We start from the raw sequence: 23,038 nt of genomic DNA, 5'->3' as shown, positions 1-23,038 counted from the left end.
GACACAGAGCCATCTAGTGTTTGGGTGGAGTTGTTGACGAGGTACAAGTAGAAATGACTCACGCTGCCTTAACCAACGTATGTAACCTACGTAGGTTACGTACATAGTTTACAGCGCCTACATCCCACATTGCCTTAAAAGAGCCTTAAATCCCGATAATTTCCTAGATCCATTGTGGACTGAAGTCATCATTAGTCAAACTGAACAAATAAAAAGACAGAAAGGACTTTAAGAGTGATTGTTATTAACAGTGCAGTTGCCATCTTAACAGACCGGGTGATACAGTACATTACGTTTGTATTGGACGTCTTCTCATCGTTTATTCTGATCTCGAGTCAAACTTTCTCAAAAATAACCAAACTGGAATGGGTTTAATTTATGAGTCAAGTCCTAATGTGAGTCCTGTGTTACCGACATACACACTGTTGTGAGTGATGTGAGCCTAAAATACTGAAGCGTGATCTTTTTGGACGTGTTTGTTCTTGGTGTGGAATTTTACGGAGGCCCGTTTTAAAACGGTACAAAGAAAAATGTTTTCAATTGTCAAGTTGTGACAAATTAGATCAAGAGTGAACTGAGGTTAAGATCAGACTAACTCACAATAATGACTTTTGTGAGATCTGATTGTGAAAAAATGATGAATTGTCTTACTTACACCGATCAGCCACAACATTATGACCACTGACAGGAGAAGTAAATAACATTAAAACAATTCAGCGTTCTGCTGGGAAACTATTGGACCTGGTATTCATCCATGTGGATGTTACTTTGACACGTACCATCCACCCCCCATAGCAACGACTCCTCCTTGATGGCAGCAGCCAACAAAAACACTTTAAGAACTATAAAAAAAAAAAAAAAAAAAAATACATGAAGATCAACACAAGGTGTTGACCTTGCCTCCAAATTGATCAAGTATCTGAGGGATGATCCACCATAGAGACCCCTCCCCTCAACCCACAGCACCCAAAGACGCCCCCCACTAACAACATTCAGGACACCCTCAGAAGGTCCATTCTCTGATGAATCACAACTGTTCGTGGTCATAATGTTATGCCTGATCAGTGTATACCACCTTATAATAATAACAATAATAATAATGATGACAGGAATATTTTTAATTCCTACATTTCATTTCATTTCATTTATTCTCTCTGCGTTCAACATTGAGATTTCCTTCAACTTAAATAAAACAAACAAAAAAATAAAATAAAAGCAGTTTTACACATGTCCGCCCATTTAATCGGAACCAATGATCGAATGGAAATTACAAAAATTGATTTCTAATGTCAAAACTGCCCCTTGTGATTACATTTAAAATTGAAATGTAGGGAAATTTTCACTTTTCTATCAAAAATACTGTATTTCATTGCTTTTTTGTTTTGTTTTGTTATTTTTTTGTTTTTTTGTTCTGACCATGCCAGGATGCTTTTTAAGAAGCACAGACTGGCTTCTCTCTCCAACCAGGGCCCTGCGACTTGTGAGCATATTACAGTATACGAGGTGATACAAGATCCAGCACCACTTCATTCCCCCGACCTACACAACCGTGAGAACCTGAAGCCTAACTCCAACTGTATTAAAGGTGCATTCATTCAAGTAAATCACTGGTTAATTCCAAAAAGAGCTCAGATATTGGCTAGAACTGTGTTTGCTATCAGTGCGACTTGAATACAAAGTGCTGGTAAACGTTGCTGGGGGGGTGTGGGTGGGGGTGTCGGGGGAGGAGGAGGAGGAGGAGGAGGAGGAGGAGGTTAGCCGATAGCAGCGGAACACTTTAATCCTCACGCAAAAAAAAAAAATAAAAATAAAAATAAAAAAATCCACATCAATGCATTCAAAACCTGACACACCTGATACAACGTAACGTGGCTGGAAAACGAAGAAGCCACCGACTCTGCTGCGACAGTTTTTGCAGCATTCCTGATCAATTTCCTGTATTTAAAAAAAAAAAAAAAGAGAAGAGGGCAGCAACGCAGGAAGAATAAAGGGTAGTTTAGATTGTCCACACAGGACACTGACATCTGTGCAGCAGCAACTGGCATCAAACTGTAAAAACGTCCACGGATTAGCTTTTGGGAGAATATCTAAATAAATCAAAGAAATGCAATGTGGATTTTTGTCAAACCAAATATTCTATCCCTTTATGTTCATTAGCAGAGTGTAAACTACTGCTGCTGCTGCTGTAAACACAACTGTTGTGTGTCCTGTACGTTCAACTCATAGACTGTAAATAAATATGGACTATGGAGAAACTGCACCTTTAAAGTGAAGCTAAAGCAAGTGGAACTCCCCCTGGTGGCATGCAGTATAGGTCATGAGCTTCATGATCCTTATAAAACAGCCGCGCCCCCTAGTGGAAAAAATTAAGCTCGGGTGATTTGCAATATTATTTAAAAATTGCAGTTAATGATCCCTTCAATGGGCCTTTATGTTTATAATTCTACCGGGGGAACTGCTCCTTTAAAGTGAAGCCAAAGCAAGTAGAGCTCCCCCTGGTGGCTGGTAGCTGCAGTACAGGTCATAAGCTCCACCCCCTCCATGTTAGTGGGCGGGACTTGGGCCTAAAACAAAATACACGTAAAATAATTTTGTTTTAAAGGTGGTTTCTGTCATTGTAGGTAGTTTCGTTTCAGTTACTTGACGCTATAGAAACAGGACGTTAGATAATGGCGACCACCAGTTGCCGTGACAACCACTCCGCAAAGAGTTGTAAAAACTATTTTTAAAAATAAGTACAGTGTATCATCCGACATTTCCTTGTAACTGGTGGAGGTAGAGCAGAGTGGAGTGTTAATTAAACCAAAACGAGGGTGAGTTTGGAGGAAGTGTGGGCGGGGCATCAATATTGTGGCTCCGCTCTCAGACTCTGGTTTCGAAAGTCACAAGATGGCGGCACCCGCATCCCCGGGGAAATAGCGTCAGTTTGGCCAATGAAAGGAAGCGGAGACGCGTCGTCCATATTTATATACAGTCTATGGTTCGAGCCCTTTGACTGAAAGCCACTTAATGTCTTTAAGGCTTCACTGTATGATGTGTGTGTGTGTGTGTGTGTGTATTAAAAAGTCTTAAGTCAAGGCTGTACTGTGACATATTGCATAAGTCACCACCATCACCACTACGGTATTAGATTTAGCCATCCAATCTATTAGCATTCTCGGTTAACCACGATGATTATTCTTAATTCCCTGCATGTGTGTGAAACACAAATCAGACCGAAGACGACACGAGTGCAAGTCAACAAGTACATAAGTACACTGGATATCTGAGTGTGTGTGTGTGTGTGTGTGTGTGTCTACAGCCCTCAGAAGGGGGTGTGTAGGTGTGTTAATTGCTGTGACGGTGAGGAGGTGTGGGGACTGGGGCTGTTAGCCAGATGAGAGGAAGTGGAGTCGGACAAGGCCAGCTGCTCCAGCTTCTTCAAGTATTCATCTCTGAGGGCCAAGAGCTCCTTGTAGCGCTGCTCCACCGGACTCTGCTGCTGGAACACAATCACAAGGACACACAAACACACACACACGTATTATTGAAAGTCAGTACAAATCGTAGACGGTGCAAAGATGGACGGCGGAATAGCTCCTCTAAAGTGAGGCTAAAGCTAGTAGAGCTCCCCCTGGTGGCTGGAGGCTGCAGTACCGGTTATAAGCTCCGCCTCCTCTATGTTAGTGGGCAGGACTTAAACACTAAATTTAAAGATGTTTCTGTCATTTTAGGTAGTTTCCATTTAGTTATCTGGCGCTACAGAAAGAGGCTGTTAGATAATGGCGACCACCAGTTGCCACGCCAACCACCCATGAAGCATATATAAAAATAAGTAAAAGTATAAACCAACATTTCTTTATAACTAGTGATAATAAAACTGGGTGTGAAAGCTTTGGTATTTATTACAGGAAGAATGTTTTTAAGTTCTGGCACATCGTCCTGATTAACATCAAATTACCAACTTTACCAACTTAACAACTTGTTATTTTAATTTAACCTCATAAGAGCTTAAAGTACAGCCAGCAGCCCTAGCTCTCTTGTACGTCTCTGGTCCCATCCTGAAACCACTACGAACACGCAGGGAGTCCTACCTGTTGTCGTACACGTGGGTTCCAGCGGATGTAGTAGGCAACCCACAGCTCTAGGTGGCGCATGCTGGCGACGGGGTAGAGGACCCTGCCGGAGTCCAGGGTGTAGAAGGGGTTTTGGTAGCGCTCTATCTTATGGTTGACCATAGACCACAGAGACTCCGTCTTCGACCTCACCCCCTACGGAGAAAGAGCATTAAAAAAACCACCTGCAGTCGAGTTACCGCACAACCTACCACAACCTAGATTTGTAGGGCAGCAGAGTCTTACGTGCTGTTCACGTGCACTCTCACAGTTGTAGAGGAAAGTCCCAAAGCGACAACTGTAGAGGTGATCCAGAATAGTCAGCAGGAGGGTTTCATTAAACTCGAAGGCTGTAGGAAACTGGGAGGATGAGAGGGGACACAAATCAAAAACAAGGCGTCTGTGGACCGAGCAACAACAAGTCTGATGTGCAACTAAAGTTATTTCACATATAAGACGTCTAGCGGCGCCAAAAGTCAGGGCTGCTTTGAAATAATAACTATAATATTAATACTAATAGTAATGATTAGTAGTTGTTGTTTGGGATGATAATCAGGGATGTTGGTACAGGGTTTTCAGCAGGTCTGAATAAGTGAAATTTAAGACTTTTTAAAATCATTATGGGATAAATTTAAGACCTACACAAAGTACAAAAAATAAGAAAAATCTGAATTACTTTCAAAATAACAAAAGTCATTGTCATTCAACTATCAATTTGGACCTCAGGAAGACTAGCTGGTAACTACGGTACCAGCTAATGGGGAAGAGAATCGTAATAGACGGGAGCCAGAGGGGGTCATACTGAAAATGAAGTAATGGAATAAATGGACATAAGGATTTAAGACGGGATTAAATGTCATTTAAGACTTTTTAAGGCTTTAAATTGGGATTATCAAATTTTAGACTTTATTTTGCAGAAGCCCTGCAGCAAGTGAAGCTCTGCCAGTTCATTTCTAGAAAGTAGTCGCAAAAGTAGTAAAATGACGACTATTTCTACTTCTGTTTTAGTGGCGGTTAGGGTTAGGCTGTCAGAAATTATAAATAGAAGAAGAGGAACTGAAGTCATTCAATACGCTACTCAACACCACCCAGTTGCCACCAAAAACAAACAGTAAACAAACAAACACTAATTGTTGGGTTTAACAGAAGAAGAAAGTTTCCTCGGGACAACGTAAAGGTGGAAAATGTTGCAGAGGTTATTAAGGAGTCAGACTAGCCCATTCATAGAATAGAGGGTTGGAGGTGAGGACGTTTAGTTTATTCAAGATCAGAAAAGCAAAAGCCCTTGAACGGAACCTCCTTAAAGCTCCATATCATCTGAATAGCTGATAGCTAGGATCATAGACCCCTCATCAGTGTGAAGTTTGTTGTTTCTTTTAGGGGCGGGGCTTAACTGGAGGCAAAAGATCTCAAACACTATAGCCTGCAAACAGCGGTTAGCATAGTTCAACTGACTGTTTTGGCAAGAATGGGCGTGGGAAACACATATTTTAGAGAATATACAAAGTTCTACAACTACTACAAAGTTGAATTTTAGAGAATATATACACCATGAGTGTTATTTTAAAAAGTTGACTATGAATGGATGGAACTATATTCACCAACCACTACACTCTCACGCACTGGATGGATGCATTAGCATTAACATGTAACAAGAATCCCCCAAATGTGCACATTGTTGATGATTGGCAATTACAAGAAAGTATTGGAGGATTGTGACATGGCAGTGACGTGGGTCATCAGGGGGTCTACTGGAAGTGGGGTCATAGGAGGCAAATCCCTCTGTGTTCCCCAGAAGACGTACCTGTTTAGTCATCTGCCACACACAGTCAATGAACTGAACAAAGATGGGCGATCTGTCCTGATCCGCATGGTTTTTGTCACCGTGACCTATCCTCTGCACAAACACACACGAAATAAACAGGAACTTATTCTTTTGTCAGCCCTCTGAGTCATATGTCAAAACACACTGACAGGATTTGTGAAAGTGTTACTTACCGAGGAGAATTTGTGCCCGAAGCTGATCCATTCCTTCTCAATCAGGACCTAAACAAATAAACACAAACACTGGCTTAAGTCAGATAATTGGCGTGACTTTTGTTACTTTTGTTCTTTAAGAACCATTCCCTATCTCAGTTCCAGCGGTTCCCCCTTTAATGTCGGTCCATTTACTGACCTGGAACCCTCTGAGGGTGCGGTAGTGGCAGTCCAACATGAGCATGGCCAGAGACGTGAGCTGAGCCGTCCGGTCCCAGCCGTCGCTACAGTGAACCACCACCGAGTTCCCGTTGGAGACCTTGTCTGCTACTTGAATGGCTCCCGACAGCACCAGCTGCTCCCAAAAAGAACAGGGCTCAGAACCAAGAAGCAACACGTGAAGTGAAAAACGATTCGAGCTGTCCTTGCCTTGACGTGTTCTAGCCAGTGTGTGGACTCTAGACTCGACAGCCAGTGGGATTCCTCCACGTTGGGGTACACGATGTCTTTGAGTTTCTTCAGGGACTCCCTCATGACGTGGATGTTCTGGATGTCCAGGAAGACCAGTTCTGCATTTGAGTACTCATCGCCCTCGTAGCCTCCTCCAGTGGCCTGGGAGGCAAAGACAGATTCAGACCACAGGTACTTCCCCTACACACCTACTGCATTTTAACTCACCACAGAGGGTAGTGAGGACATAGTCAAAGCAAATCGAGAAGTTGTTCATGAACATTGTGGAGCTCATTCGTGGTCTTGGTCTTGGTCTCCAGAAGTTTCACAAAAGTCAGAATCACTCTAAGTGGCGTTTTTAATTGAGTAATCGAAGTTGGCACACAGTTACAAAATGCGGTGATGTAAATTATATATAAAAGTCACTGTAGGATTCAACCAACACATTTTGTAACTGTGTGCCAACTTCGATTACTCAATAAAAACGCCACTTAGAGTGATTCTGACTTTTGTGAAACTTCTGGAGACCAAGATCAAGATCAAGACCATGAAGGAGCTCCACAATGTTCAATGTGACTATAGTGATCTTAGCCCAAAATAGGCTAAGATCACTATCACTAAAGAAAAAGTGAACGAGACACCAACCAACCAATTGCATTGGCCAAAGTCAGGTTCAGTTCAAAATGACCTGGGGGGAGTTTTCTTTTTTTATGTGGAACATCCATTGACACTCACATAACTATAACCAGAAGGAGGAGGCACAAGGGAGATCTACACAATATTAGGATATTGGGTCATAATGTTACACCTGATTAGTCCCAAATCTTACTTTTAGAAAAAATACTTTTAGAAAAAATAATGACTCCTGATGAGTAACAAAGCAGCAGGAACTCAAAATGCAAATCTCCGATTGCGTCTTCCAGTTACGAAGCCAACTAACACAAAGCAAACCTGTGATTCCCCTTCTTCTATATTTTTGGCAGTTTTACCACATGTCAACCACCAAAACAGAAGAGGAAGATGAGGTTTTGACGCTGCAGGGACATAGTTTTGGTTTGATGGAGACGTCCCTACAAAATAAGCCATATGTTGCTTTCACTTTTCTGTGACAACCACTATTTCAAGGAGACTCCCGTATCAGCTGAGCCAAGACTTGTTGTTTGTTTCCCGTCTGACCTTGTTGGCCACTGCGTTGACGCTGGGTCGGGCGTCGTAGATGGTAAGCTTGGGCGTGTCGTTAGCCTCCCTTATCAGGTCCAGGTAGCGCTCGTCGTCCTTGTTTCTTTTGCCGGACATGCCGACGAGAGGTTGACTGCAGCGGACGATCACGGACTGGTTCTCCCTGTGGATCCATGACAGGACCTAGGACACGAACACATTCACATTTAGAGGGGTCTAGTCAGCACTGAGGGACATGACGCTAACGTCTGGCAGAATTAAACCTCAACTGATGGCACATTTCATGTGGAAAGAACAATGTCACAATTTGCAAAGTATTGTCAACATCCAAACAACCAATCCTGACGTGTCTGTGGAGATCTAGATGGACAAAAACTATGCCACGGTGCAATTAAGCTTTTGTGGTGACACAACATATTAAGGCCCAGTTCACACTAGGAGTCACACGATTGTTATGGGATAAAATTGGGGGTCACAACCCAGTAGAAAGTAATAAATCTATATTCTTGGCCTGAATACATATGCTGAGAAGAGACAATACATGTGCTACATACTGAGAGCTGCTGATATGTATAGCCTGTATAAAAAAAAGGCAACAACTCAGCACCATCAGTACCATTTAATGGTGATTATTTCCTGTACCAAAATAATCACCAAATGAAATTAAAAAGTTTGGGGAAAAAAAATGTACAAAAATGCCTGAGGAGGAGTTAACGTAAGGGTTAACTTTGGTTTCAAATTGCCAGAAGATGACACACAAAACGCACTGTGGTGTCTCCTCTATACCCACCCGGCTGAATCGTCAGCATGTGGTTTGACATGGCCGAATGAATCGGTGAAATTGGCATCCGTCCTCAAGAATGGACGAGTGGACGTTGAATGGATGTTGATGATTTTGGTTCAGCACCACAACACAAAACACTGGGAAAGCGCTTTCTCTTCAAGAACAAATACGCCCACAAAGCCCCGCCATGCATCTATGCATCAATGCGTCAGACTCTCACCGGTATGCGTCCTCTTGACCTGAAGGCAGACACTCGTCTGAGGTCCTCCTCTGTACTTTTAAAGGGTACAGCCAGCACAGTGGGGTAGGTGTCACACAGGTCGTAGCTCTCATTGATGAATGTAAAACGCCACTTGTTATTAGGTAAACCCTGGAGGAGAAAGATCATCGTCACCTCATGACTACAGCAATGAGACGCCAACACAGAGTTGTTCAACGTTTAGTTTGAATTATGAAACACCTCTACTAAATACCCATAAATAATTTCCATGGTTTGTCTTAATGGTTTAAAACATTTCTGACTTATTTGGCCTTCACTGGGAAATAATATCTCAAGCCATTTAGGAATGGGTGGACCCAATGTCAAGTTCCTAGCACCATTATTTGTTAAAAGACCTATTCCTTAAAGATTCCCTGATTTTACGAAAAGTTGTGAAGTTGAAAATAAAAGAAAAGTACTTCAATTTACCATGTGTTGTTGTACTTCAATATATTTTGATGAGAAGTAGTTTTTATTGGGTGAAATGTACCCAGCCTTAGTGATGGTGTTACTGATTATAAGGCCCTACAAGCATTTCACAAATTCACCCTTGGCGAGGCAGTGTGTGCAAAAGTCATCAAAGCGAGAGATGGCTACTTAAACTAAAAATACGCAAGACATTTAGCTTTGTTTAACAAGTGTCCGAATTAAATGTGGCCGTAAAAGCTTTTTAGTTCAGTTTCATTTCCCCATTAGCCGGGGTCCACACACAATAAAAATACATACAATATAACATAAAATAAAATCACAAGAAAATCATAATCCATACTTTAAATGAAGATTTCAAAAAAATTAGAAAGATTAAATTAGAAAGACTCGTCTTACCTGCCGTCTGAACTCCTCCACCGGGTTGTAGATGGACCAGCCCTTCCCACTGTACTTCTCCTGATTCACATACGCAAACAAAGGCTGGATGGAAGGACGAGACGGCGTCGGGTTAATTTGATATGAGCAGAACACATCGGCTCATTATAGGGTTCAATCTCCAAGAGTAAAACTAACAGCTCATTAAGGTACGGTGGGACATAGACGGTGTAACCTATGAACGTAGACATTCATTACTAAATAAATAAATACATACTTCAAAAGAGGATATAAGAGATTGCTCTGTAACAACTCCTCCCACACACTAGTCAGCGCTGTGTCTTTTTTTGGCAGTCGGATTTTTGTTTCTACTTCCTGCTTCACTTTAAACAAAGGCAACTGAAACTTTCCCTTAAGACGAGTTATATTTCTGTCTCTGAACCTCTGAAGTTGAAAATTTCAACTGGAAAAGTCGGATTTTCTGCTCAGAAAGTCGTAGAATCCTCACTACGCCCAAGTTGAGTTACCAAGATGGCCGCCCTGTGTATGAACAGTAGCTAGAAGCACCTGTAATATTCCATTCATAAGCACTTCTGATTAGTTTTTGTTGCACTACATCGGTTGTACAGGCAGTAATTTTCCACATACGTACGTTTAAAATACGTTTAAAACAGTGTAAGTTTTCCATGTGTGTTATGGGAACTACAAGCTCATGTCGTGCAAACAACGACTAAAAACAATAAGCCGTTAAAACCAAAACAGAACAGAATGTACTGTCTATTGGTCTCTGTCTATTTAAATACTATTTTTGTTGGTATAAATAGAATTTGACATTGGCAGACTTCATATAAAACATATTCTAAATGTATAAATATGTATTTATGTAACTGTTTTTTTACGACCAGTGAGAATAAAACCGTCAAAAATAGCAGCCCTTTCCTTTTTTCCACCATAAATCCATCCACAAGTTTAACGGCGACTTACCAGACCATGTGAGAGGGGGAAGGCGTGTTTGAAGAGGAGCTCAAAGATGTCTCTTCTGCTGTGTCCTTCTTGTTTCAAGGCAAACCTCAAGTTCCTCATGTCCTGAAGACACATCAGATACACCCGTTAGCGGTATTAGGCTAGCACGCCTTCGGAGTTCATTTCTATTTAGGATGTGGATTTATTCATATAGATATAGTACAGGTTCAATGTTTAAGAAGATCCTGAAAGTGCAAAGTTGTTCAGGAAAATGAACCAATATTATATATTGTCTGTTTCCTGCCAGTGTAAAGAGATTCAAGTGTCATTCAGCGGCTTGTTTTGAATTTCAAGAGAGGAATCGTCAAAAATTCCTCCTGATCACGAGTTACAGAAAATGTTAGGCTGCCATTAGGTCATAATCAGACCTTGGATTAACATCTGGGGGGAGGGGCCTCTGTGGATCAGCCTTGGTCCAGTGGATCATCCGACAGATACTTCATCACAGTTTGGGATCTAGTGAATTTGGAGGCCAGGTCAACACCTTGTACTGTTCTTCATGTTTTTGTTATTTTGAGTTTTTTGTTGGCTGCTGCAAGGAGTGTCATTGCTATAGGGTGGGGGTGTCTGGTCTGGTCTAGGTGGGTGCTGCAAGTCTAAGTAACATCCATGTGAATGAATACCAGGTCCAAAAGTTTCCCGGCAGAACACTGAATTATCACAAGATGGTTTTAATGTTATTCACTGTCCTGTATCTTTAAAAATCTTTTGATATGATGCCAATTTTGATACATTGGTTTCGATACCGGTTGCAGTTTGAACAACAACAAAAATACACTTCCTTCCTTCCTTCCTTCTTTTTAATCTAGTATTACAGAATGTGTGCAGAGATCTGTCTTCATGCACTCGTTAGCTTTGTGTTAAATAAATGCAGCTTGTAGAAATCCCTTCACTTCATCTCCTGCCCTTGGAACTTTATCAATGCTGACGCTACGCTACTAGCAACTGTGGCTAAGCTTCCCTCCAACTCCACGTTACACCAGCGACTTAAGATCTTGACACAAAGATGATTATTGGCTCGCAATGGCTAAGATTTACTTTCTTGGATGTTGGAATCAGGCGCCGAAAGATAATTTATTATTTTGATATTTGGTCGGTACCCAGCCCCAGTCCCGTCTGATCTGTTTATCTGCTCATATAAAGCAATGATTTGACTACTGACCACTGTAAAGCAGCACAAACATGCACACAAACACCTTGCAGGTGATGTCCAGGCCGTACGAGTTCTCCCCTCTGCTCGAGGCTCCGCCCATCTTCTCAACTCGACTGATGGCGCCGAGAGGAACGTCCAGCGTCACCGCCAAATCCTACGACACGCAGAGTTAAAAGAACGTATGTATACATACATATGTGCATGGGCTGTCGGGCGTCCCTTTCGTCTGAGTTTAATGGGACTTACGGCATCTGAGCTCTTGAAGTAGAGTCTGTAGTTGGTGATCAACACTTTGCCTTTCACAGCTTCATTGAATGGACAGATGTAGATGATGTCTTTATCTGGAAATAGACGCATGCAAACACAATCAGGGGATTTCTTCACTCCATATAATGTGTATAGTATATAACATAACTAAGGAATAAGAGGAGTCTGAATGTTTCAGGTTAAAGCCTCTAGAGACAAAGTCTGTGTTTCTTCATAGAAACTATTTAACTGAACTGTAAGAACAGACCCTGTGAGTAAATACATACGTTACTAAAGCAACTGTACAGGCTGGATCTCTGCTGAGGCTTATTAGAGCGACTGAACTCAAAACTGAACAAATCCAACCGACCCAACTGTGCAGCAATGAAACGTTTCCAGCTCGTTGTCTTGATGCATGACCCAGTTTCTTTGTTCTCTTCCTTCCTTCCTTTCACTCCCTCTTTCTTTCCTTCTCTTTCACCCCCTCTTTCTTTCCTTCTCTTTCCTTGCTTCCCTCTCCCCTTCCTCCCTTCTTTCCTTCCATCTCCCATCATTCCTGGTTTCCTTCCTTCCTCCTTTCTTTCCATATTCCCTTCCGTCTTTCCTCCCTACCCTCCTTCCATCTTTCCTTCCTCCTTTCATTCCTTCTCTTTCCCTCTTTCCTTCCTTCCTCCCTCCAGTCTCTCCTCCCATTCATCTCATGGACTCATGTCCTGTCATTTTCTTTTAGAGTTCACTGGTAGAGTTCAGAGTTCATTGGTCCATCAATAATGACCAGATGCAGCAGAACAGACTCAGACCAGGACTCTAGCGCCCCCATGTTTCATGGAGGGATGAGGTTCTGATGCTGGAACATGACAAAAACCAAACTATCTGTCCACTAAACATTGTCCCATACGTTCTTTTTGGACTGAGACCAGTGTCTTTGTCCATCACACCACGGTTGCTGACCTGAGTCACAGATATGTGATACTGGCTCATTATCCTGTAAATATTTCATTTATATGTTTCATTTGTATAACTTGGTTTTCTTTATCTACTTCCATGAAAATCCGCTGATGTTTTGTTCAAATTTCTATGCAGACGTGTAGAAAACCCTGAGGCGCCTCAATGTTTCGTCACTGACCGTGTTCATTTATTCATATCAATGTGGTTCGTACTCACCTATAATTCGATCTTCTCCCGGCAGTAAAGACACATTTGCTAACAACTCCATCTTCTGAGACTCTCTGGGGATCTACACACAACACACCAACGTTGTATTAGAAATAATGAATCACATTCACTCTCATTTTGATAAAATCACTGCATCAACAACAAACACAGTAAGTAAATATTCAGACTCTGTGAAACTATTCGGACTAGTAGGAGTGTTTCCAGTCTGGTTACTCCCACACTGAGCTCCACACAGTGCAGACCACAACAGCTGTGATTGGTCCACTTGGTAGGAGCATGTAATTGATTGTTTTAGACCAATAAAGAACCGATAAGGTTAACCGAGGAGGTTTGGAGACGTTTGTACGACTCATGTTTGGTGAAATTTCGGCAAAAGTTTTAATTGTTGCAAGTGAAGCAGGAAGTAGGAAAAAAAAAACAGTGCCCTCTAGTGTTTGGGTGGAGTTGTTACAGACCGAACCAGACGAGCGCACACAAGTATCACACCTACGTAGGTTGCAGCGTCTTAAACGAGCCTTCAGTCTTCGACTTTTATAAAAACCATGCGCCCCCTAGTGGAAAGACTTAGGCTAAGGAGACAATATTATTGAAAAATGCTGGTTCTTTGCAAACTGAACCCCAGACTGGAGCCTCCAGTGGGTCTGTTTTGGCGTTACCACGCTACCATCTGCAAAATGTCTGATTTTCTTTTTTGCGAGCATGAAAAAAGGCAAAATTCGGCGAGTTTAAGTCGCCTTCGTTGAAAGTGAAGCAGGAAATTGAGACAAAAATTAACCGGACTGGTAAAAAAACAGACACAGCACCAACTAGTACACTGTACTACACCTCAAAAAACACAAACTTACATGAGCCTCTTGGGGCTTCAAACAAAGCCCAAACCACAGTGAGCAAACGCCATGTGGGACGACTGTGAGAAGCACACGACTGAATTAAATGAGCCCATTACAGATGGTGAAAGACTGTTCATCCAAATCCTCTGCCAAGTATTTATTTATAAGTGCCTGGCATTTTCCACCACTTTCACATATAATGTAATGTGGCCCCACTAGACTGTGTTGTACTATTTAGTTTTAAATGTAGGTCTCGAATCAAACTTTAATCAAAGACGACGTTTTTCCACAACAATGGCAAAACCAAAGATACACAACAGAGCGAGTCACAACATTTCAGATATGTGACAAAAATTGATGTTTCTTATAGAATAGAAGGGGAAGTGTGACTTGTAATGAAATGAAACCGTTGCTGCGGTGAAAGGGTTCACTATTCGACGGCGCTACGAAACCAAACAACACAGGCCGGCTTGTGGTCCAGAACGAGGGCAGCGCCTCGCAGAAGTCGCAGGACTTTTAATGGGGAAGTTGACGTTGGTTTGCTTTGCATCTTCCTCAAAGAGAAGTGATGAGAATTTAAGAGAAGTATGGGATGTCGCGAGACGAGATATAACGATTATCGTTTGGAAGCGATGGTGTGTACTCGCAAAATATGCGACGTTGTTAAAACTGCCGCTTTGAAAACTGAAGACCTCTGCCTCTATACGTACGCCAACAGCTCTCAGGACGAGCTTAGCATATTTATACCTTAACTAGCTAGTGCTGGTCCCACTGCAAACTACACACAACACAAACAGACGGGAGCAAAGACGCAAGTGGACTTACGCTGGGGATGTGTGTGTCTAAGGCGTTGGAGTTGTAGACCGAGACTGGCGAGGCCATCGTTCATGGAGGACGCTTCCACAGGCTGAGAAAGAAAGCGACACGTAGGCTGTTAGTGGGTTTTTCATCAGCCAAAACCACGACACACCTACATATTTTCTTCACCACCTCTTCAACTGGTATGGACCCAATAAGCATTAACACAGGAACACACGAGGTCAGCAACACCAACAAAGTGAGGCTTTAAAGCAAAAATGAGCCCACAAAGTCGTATCCAGGCGAACTGCCAAACCCTCCCAAAAAAAGAAAACAAAAACTCATTGCAACATCCCTACAGCCTAAGGATGGGAGACTGTCCAATGTCCTTATCAATGCCGGATACGTTTACGTGGACAAAAGTCGTCCCACAACGATTATCCAGCTGTTTTATTATCTGTCAGAACACAATCGCTTACTGACACCTGAAGTCGCTGCACCATAAAATCATAACTTGAGCAATAAATTGCATCATATTCAGTGTTATCGTGTTATATAATCTCAAACAATATGATTTCCAATTCATTATGAATCTGAAAAGGGAAACCACAGCCTTGCGCTGGTTACACATTTCACACCGTTACCGTTGATCAGAGGAGCTGAGAACAGAACGTAAAGTTGGATTCAAGGACACAGGGAATCAAAGTCTGGATCACAGAAAAACTGTCTTTCAACAGATGGAATTTATGATGTCTACATTAGGTACGTCACAGTCAGCATCGGGCGCTTTTTATATTACCTGACCTGTATCTGGCTTCACACTAGGGCTGTTGTGTCAAATTATTCCGAAATAGGAGACCCTTGTAAAACTTAGTCCAGTTCAGCCTGAAGATAACTTCTCTTTGGAGTCTCAAACAATCATCAGGAGTCTAAGTCCAGAGCATCACAGGACAAAAACTGGTCACCATGACCCCGGTCTGAGGTAAGAGGACCACTGTCCTCATCTTTTATACCTCTGGGACGTCACAAGTCACTCTCTTGTCCATCCCCTACATGGGGCAAACCCTCACCACTATTTTAACCAATCATCTTCGTCACTGTTGATGAGCCATGTGGCTCTGGAGCATCGTGATCAACTTCAAATACATTTTCTATTTTTTTTTTTTGTGTTTCTTTGTGTTCTAGTAGCATAAACCTGGTGAAGAACCATCATATCAAACTTAATGTTGTAATCAAGCTAATGACATTATGATCGGACATATCGTTGGAATTCAATATAATCAAACATGATCAAACTAAAGGTATTATTATTTGATATATCATCACAATCAATACAACCTTATAATCAAACAGGACGTCAAAGTCATTCAGCCTGCATCTTATTCATTTATCTTCTTTTCAGCACATCACACACTTTAAAATTACACTACAAGACAATATCACAGTACTACGTTACATTTTTCATGCATTATCACGTGCCCACAACATTTTTTACTGGTTGAGAGAGGAATTAATGCAGTAGAAATGTATAAACTATGTGGATGTTTGGTGAGGTGGATGTACGTGGTCGTCATTCAACGCGACCAACTGAGTAAACACAAACAACAAATACTGAGCGTTTAAAAGACATTTTCCTGGTACAAATCTCCCAGAGAGGGTTAGTGAGTTTATGGCAGCGTTGGAGGACCAGAACATTTCTGGAGAAGAGAACATCGGGTAAGAGTTCCCCCTCTCCACACTACATTAACTTAGACAGAAAGATTTATTGGACTGGAATCCAGTCAACTCTAAGAGAAGACAAGTAAAAGACTTTAGGACGTTTACGACCGGACTGGGATACTGAATATTAAAAGATCGGTATCAGATCTGAACTAAACTAAATCTAACTGGAATTTAGATACACAAAGATGTTAACTCCTGCCAGCAAATCACTAATTTCCCGTATATAGATGAACACAACATTTGGAAAAGGAGGGAACTACCACACTGATTAAAACTTCACGATATTAGCATCTCAGCATCTGATCTGACATAAAAATTGGATTTGTTCTTATAAGTCTTGTGGCGCAGTGGTTAGAAACGAAGCCTGGGACCGAAGACGGTGCACAGGTTTGAATCCCGACTGTCCATGGTGGAGGGTGCACCCCGGGCTAAACATTACCATGTAAACGAACGGATGGATGGATGGGTGGATGGATGGATGGTTGGATGGATGGATGGATGGATGGATGGATGGTTGGTTGGTTGGTTGGTTGGTTGGATGGATGGATGGGTGAAAATGCAGAGACACAGTTTTTCCGGATGATGGACCGATAACGGAATAAATCTTAATCTAAATCAGAGGCGTCAAACTCGTTTTACTTCAAGTGGCCACATGAAGCCGAATCTGAAATGAAACAGGCCAAACCAGTATCATAGTAGCAAGTGATGGGACGTTTGATACTGAGAAATACGCGTGATCTCACTTCACACCAAGAACGTGTCATATCAATCTGAGCCGTGTCTCACATAATAAGTAGTAACAGGCCGACACATTCAAATTCTTACTGATAAAATGACATTGTTGTTGAAACACTTTCATGTCTGGACAGTGTGTCTGAATGAAGACACGGTCAGAGGTAGCGTCCGTCTTTGACGCTTCGAGGCTTCAAATCTTTAAGCTCATAAGCCCCAAAACGTTCACGAGACTTCACAACAGCACGACAACCGATACGTAACAACAACTCAGGGTGCGTTGCTTTCATCTGCTGTTCAGTTCTGGCGGTTTAAAGTCAACGTAGACCCTAGCAACGCATCAGTGGATCCCAACCTGGGACCACGGAGAGACGACCAAAACCTGTCTGGTCTGAGCTCACCATCAGTTTTCACCTGTTTTTAACTTGCATTGCGTGCGACTCCCTACATGTACAATACGTCTCGTATGGAGGTCCGATGGTGCGTCTGTTTGTGTACGAGGTGGGAGGACTTTTCTTAAGACACAAGCAGGAGGGGGAGAGGAATTTGTACCGACATAGGCGACGTCTTCAACTTCACGTCCTCCAACTTGCGGTCCAACGGTGCTGCAGGATTTTTGACAAACATGTCCAGACATGAACACGTTAACCTTGTAGCTGGCGTCACTCCACTGCCTTTCACTTTGTTTTAGAACAACTTTAAACTTCTGTTGTTTTTTGTTTAATGCCTTTAATGGCCTGGCTATCTATCAGTACGTTTACATGCACGTGGGGAAAAAAACAAAACAAATTATTGCCTTAATCCGACTTTAACTGGACAATTTAAGCTCGTGTAAACACATTAGTCCGAGTTCAACTAGTGAGCATGCTCCACAAACGCTATGGCTATGAGCCCGCAACAAAAACATGCAAGACACTGGTCGCAGAAGAAGAAGAAGAAGGTAAAGGTAGAAGAACCAACCGGAATGGGGGTCGTATTATCATGGTATTAACCCGCTGAAAAGACACATATCGCCACCCAGATTTTTTTTCTTCTTCTCTTCTTCTGGATTATGTTTTAATCTGCAGTTGTACTGTGCACCTGGACTAAAATTTCATTAGATTTAAGTCTGAAGGTCGAGATACAACCAGTGGGCCAAACTGGACCATCTGATGGCCCTGTTTAAGGTCACGGGCCGTATGTTTAACACCCCTGTTTAACGCCACTCGTGACGCTACGCCTGCAAAATGTCTAATTTTACTTTTCTGCAAGCATAAAAATTAAATAAAATGTCAGTGTTAATGCATTTGTGTTTCTCCAAACAGTTGGTGCTTAAAATGTCCATAACAGACATTGAACTCAACACATTCACTGACATTAGTATTTAACATTTCTTCCTTAGTTACTATCTATTCCTTTTAATTCTCTTGTTGTGCTGCGGTGTAAATATATATGGGGACTTCCTCTTTGTGTTTAGGTTTTATATTTAGGTGTTAATATATAAAGATGTAAGTTTAATATATTTTTGTGAGGTCAAAAAGTAAAAATGTAATTAGCGCCCTCCCCCCTTCCTCCCACCCCAACAGACAACAACAAACCCGACGGGACACTTTGGTTTCCACTCAAACACACAAAAACACAACACGTAGCTTCACTAGCGCGGGTGCACACGGCGTGGAAAGCGGTCCACGGCATATTCACACCACACTGGACGTTTAAAAGAGGAGCGGAGGACGAGGGAGCTCCTAAACCCCTCAACTAAACTTTTCCAACTTAGCCATTCCCATAGACACAGCTGTGGAGTCGGACCAGGAAATAGCGCAGGCCTAGACGGAACAACGGCTCGCAGCGCCACATATTCGGCCAATTTCTGACCCACGCGCAGATATAACGCACGGTAAAGCCTCCCGAAAGACGCCTAGCGTGGACTTGCGTGGCCCTGTCTCGGTCAAATGTTGTAAATTACCTGCAAAGTGCGACTCTTCCCCTGTGGCTGACGGTGTCGATCTGTTTCCCCCCCTGCCACTACAGGAACTCACCCCGAGTCACGTGCCTCGATTCCGCGGCGCTGATTGGCTGGTTGTCAAACCGGAGCTCGCAAGGGATGCTGGGCGTGGTAGTCTTCAAACGTAGCCTCAGGAAACGGCAAAATTACAGAGTATTTCGATATAAATAGCATGTCGGGTGTTTTTTTTTTCATTTTTTTAACTTTTTTATTAGGTTGTTGCAGAATATATATATATATATATATATTCTTTTTCATTGATTTCTATTTCTATTTATATATTCTATTGTCTGAACTTCCTGAGAAATTTTTAAGTTTGATAATTTCTTTAGCATGAGATGAGTCTCCCCATGCAAACAGTCGCAGTTGAAGCAGTCAGCAGTAATCGGCCTTTGCTCCTCAGGGGGCCTCTGCCTTTGTTCCGGGACTCCCTCCTTTCCCTTTGTCAGCTCAGCTCAGCTCAGCTCCCAGCTTTGTCTGGATGTAGCATCTCTGCAGAGGCACCACCAGATGTCAATGTCGAGCTGTGCAACGTCACGACACAATGGCACACAATCGAGTAAGCCACAATATTAAAACCACTGTCAGGAGTACGTAAGTAACATTTAAACCATCTTGAGATAATTAAATCTTCTGCTGGGAAAGTTTTGGACTTGGCGTTCATGAGTGTGGATGTTAGCCATCCCCAGCAGGATGCTGCCTGACACAGACACACACAAAAACTCACATGGTGTTGACCTGGCCTCCAAATTCAAGGGAGACCTACACAATATTAGGAAGGCGGTCGTAGGTTTCCCTGGATTAAACCCTGGATTCAACAGCTTCCCATTAGAGAGTTAAAATTCAGGGTTGTGGGAAAAGTCTCTTTTGTTTTCCTTTCCGGCTCTTTGCAAGAAGGGGGAGCACCACTTGAACCACCGCAGGATTTAGGGACGTGAAGCACCTCTTAAAGCAAGTGGCCAAACACACACGCAAGGAAAACAACAACAACAACACCGTAGTTTGCACATGGAAAATTGAATGAATTAGCCTGGACGAGCTAACGCAAACAGGTGATTCAGCTTTTCTATGAGTTGATGCCGCAGGTTGACATTCAGTTTAGATCAGGGGACTTCAACGTTATTCAGGCCAAGGACCCTCAAACTGATGGAGAGATTAAGTAGGAAACCCCTACCTACTATATGTGTTCTATATTAAACTAGTGCTATTTCTAAATACACATTATCATTTTGCATTTAATATTAAGCTATTCAAATAATACACAAATATAATTGTTTTTATTTCAAACATGTGCAACAGTAGGGTGGCCCTGCAACTGCCTTAAACCTAAACATATCTAAATCCTATATATATTGACAGATTCAAGTTTTAACTTTAACCCATTGACTTCCACACTAAGAAATACGATTAATCGAGATTAAATATCGTTAATTTTTAATCTATCTTAATAACGTGCGGTGCAAACTGAGAACTTTGACATGTCATTATTGAGATGTTCTCACGATTGTACGTATTGATGCAATATAAATAGTGAAGCTGTGTGATGTATATTTCTGAGCTATGGTCATATGTTCAAAGCCGCTGTAGATCAAAACGTATAAAAGCCACATCTTAGATATTTGTGTGTCTTACAAATTGAATGACTAGCAATGGTTAGAAATTAAGCATTTTATTGTTGACTACTACTACAAACAAAAGATGAACCGTGTGGTTACAATACAAGTCAAAGGGTTAAACACAGCTAAATGTAGTAGGGACAGTGAATCACTGATCCATTTTGGCCTCAGTAGTTGTCTGATGGGAGCTAGCAGCAATGTTAGCTTCTCTTCTGCTAATATTACAGCATGTGACTGGGATTCCATGTGATACTGAACAGCGAAATTTAAATAAGAAGATAAAAGATGTCTAATCAGCAAAGATTTTGCGACCCAACTGCAGTACCTTCGTGGACCTACTATGGGTCACGGACCCCCCTGTTGAAGACCTGTGGTTTAGAGGAAAAACAATCAGCCTGGATCCCTGTGTGGTTACCTCTGACTTAATCTGGATTCAAACAGCACCTCATTTAACAGTTGAACTTTGTAATAGAAGATCTTTCATGATCTGTACTCGGCTCCTGCTTTCGTAGTCCCACATTTTTCCTTTCTTCTGGGCTGTAACCCAGAGATGTAATGAGGTGTTGTGCGCAGAGGGAGCAACGGGAACCACCGACTGGTCAGTTGTCGCTTTCTGCCAAGATCAGCAACAGGTGGTGGGGATTCAGCCGGTCAGTGGTGGGCAGCTGTTAGGTCTTACGTTTCTATCAATCAAAAATAGAATCAATACACGCAAATATTCAACCAGCAACTGGGGGAAGATGTAAAACACGATTACCGGATTATGTTTTAATGTGAATTCTAAAACGGGGGCTAATTGGAGGCAGGGAGGCTCGTTAAATCTATAATTACTCACGTACAAGAGGAACTCTCTTGGTGCACAAAGTTTAAAATAAGAGTCGGTCATTGTCATCCCTGGGAAATGGGAGTGAAATCCAGAGCCCTGGGATTTTTCAATGAGTGCTACTAACTCTATTACCATCCAGTTACAGCACCTGATTAGACTCAAGTGTCACACAGCAGTGAAAGGGAGAACAATAAATCTCTCCAGCAACTTAAGCACATTTTATGGTTCTGGTTCTTTTTTTCTTTTCTTTTTTTTTGGCAACATACGAGAAAATATAATAGATCTGGGCCACTACATAATAAATGTAGGTAAATTATGCTCCTCTAAAGTTAAGACAAAGCAAGTAGAGCTCCCCCTGGTGGCTTGCTGCAGTATAGGTCATAAACCCCGCCCCCTTTCGTTAGTGGGTGGGACTTGGGTCAAATTAAAACACTAAAATATATTCCTTTTCATGGTTAAGTAGTTAATATAATACTAACAAATATTTGTTTTAGCTCGTTATTTGACGCTCTCGAAACGGGATGTGGCATCATGATGACTACAAGTTGCCATGCCAACCGCTCTGTGAAGTAGTCCCCGCAGGAAATAAATAAATCAATGGTGACCACAAGTCGTACAAATGATGTATCTCATCCAAACTAAAACTTAAACTAAAGTTACGCAAGTTGCGCAAATTGTTAATTGAAACAGATCAACTCATGAGTTTTTCTTTTTTTTTTTACTAAAATTATTTACGGTGATGAAATCTACAAGACCAAACAAGGCAGAAATTTATTAAAAAAAATATTAAAAAGTTTTAATGGTAGAAAAAAATATATTATTAACCCCAGTATACAATGGTGTTTCGCACTGTTTTGGTTTTTTACCAAGCTAATGTTTTTAGCCGTTGTTAGCGCGACATGGACTTGTAGTTCCCACATAACACATGAAAAACATTACACTGTAACAGCATATGTGGAAAAATACTGTCTGTGTTACTGATTTAACTAAAACTAAAAATTCACCAGAAGTGCTAATACACTGAATATTACAGTAGCTTTGTTTACACTCGGGGCGGCGGCCATCTTGGAAACTCAACACTGGCGCAGTGAGGATTCTACGACTTTCTGGGTAGAAAATACGACTTCTCAGTTTAAAAAATTCCAACTCGGAACTCAGAAATTCCAACTTCTGAGAACAAATGTAACGCGCCATATGTCAACAGCATAAACTGGGGGGGTCAGCCTGCTTTTGCGGGGGGAGGGTTGCAAAATTGGGGGCATTTATTGCAAATTCGCCCAGGGACCCAAAGTGACTAGAACCGCCCCTGGTATTCACTTCCTATCTGACCATCTCCCCCCCCCCTCCCTGTGTTTCATATAGAGAGGGAAGGAGGGAGGGAGAAG

General features: G+C 42.0%; 1 protein-coding gene across 2 annotated transcripts; it reads right to left on the bottom strand.

Annotated features, from left to right (window-relative positions):
• Window positions 1–1,097: 1,097 nt before the first annotated feature.
• On the bottom strand, window positions 1,098–19,251 carry mtm1 (myotubularin 1). Of its 2 annotated transcripts, none has more exons than XM_047572159.1 (16): window positions 19,173–19,251; window positions 14,801–14,882; window positions 13,134–13,206; window positions 11,970–12,064; window positions 11,767–11,877; window positions 10,532–10,633; window positions 9,569–9,652; window positions 8,705–8,854; window positions 7,698–7,883; window positions 6,501–6,683; window positions 6,271–6,426; window positions 6,093–6,140; window positions 5,899–5,991; window positions 4,341–4,454; window positions 4,074–4,250; window positions 1,098–3,481 (listed from the first exon to the last, which is right to left on the bottom strand). In XM_047572159.1, the coding sequence occupies exons 2-16, from the start codon at window positions 14,855–14,857 to the stop codon at window positions 3,305–3,307; spliced, it is 1,806 nt and encodes a 601-aa protein (XP_047428115.1). In that variant the 5' UTR covers window positions 14,858–14,882; window positions 19,173–19,251; the 3' UTR covers window positions 1,098–3,304. The 2 variants fall into 2 exon arrangements, with proteins under 2 accessions (XP_047428115.1, XP_047428124.1); XM_047572168.1 differs by having other exon boundaries at window positions 1,098–3,478.
• Window positions 19,252–23,038: the final 3,787 nt, after the last annotated feature.

Source organism: Mugil cephalus, chromosome 1 (assembly GCF_022458985.1).
Source record: "Mugil cephalus isolate CIBA_MC_2020 chromosome 1, CIBA_Mcephalus_1.1, whole genome shotgun sequence".
NCBI classification, from domain to species: Eukaryota; Metazoa; Chordata; class Actinopteri; order Mugiliformes; family Mugilidae; genus Mugil; species Mugil cephalus.
This window is presented reverse-complemented; position numbering and strand designations above follow the sequence as displayed.

What these genes read in the sequence shown, in the direction of transcription:
- mtm1 (XM_047572159.1), bottom strand. Translation starts at nt 14,857, where the DNA reads ATGGCCTCGCCAGTCTCGGTCTACAACTCCAACGCCTTAGACACACAC. An exon ending in TAGACACACACATCCCCAGC is followed by an intron (nt 13,207 to 14,800) that starts GTAAGTCCACTT and finishes TGTTGTGTGTAG; the next exon opens with ATCCCCAGAGAGTCTCAGAA. An exon ending in GGTCAAGAGGACGCATACCG is followed by an intron (nt 7,884 to 8,704) that starts GTGAGAGTCTGA and finishes TTCGTGTCCTAG; the next exon opens with GTCCTGTCATGGATCCACAG.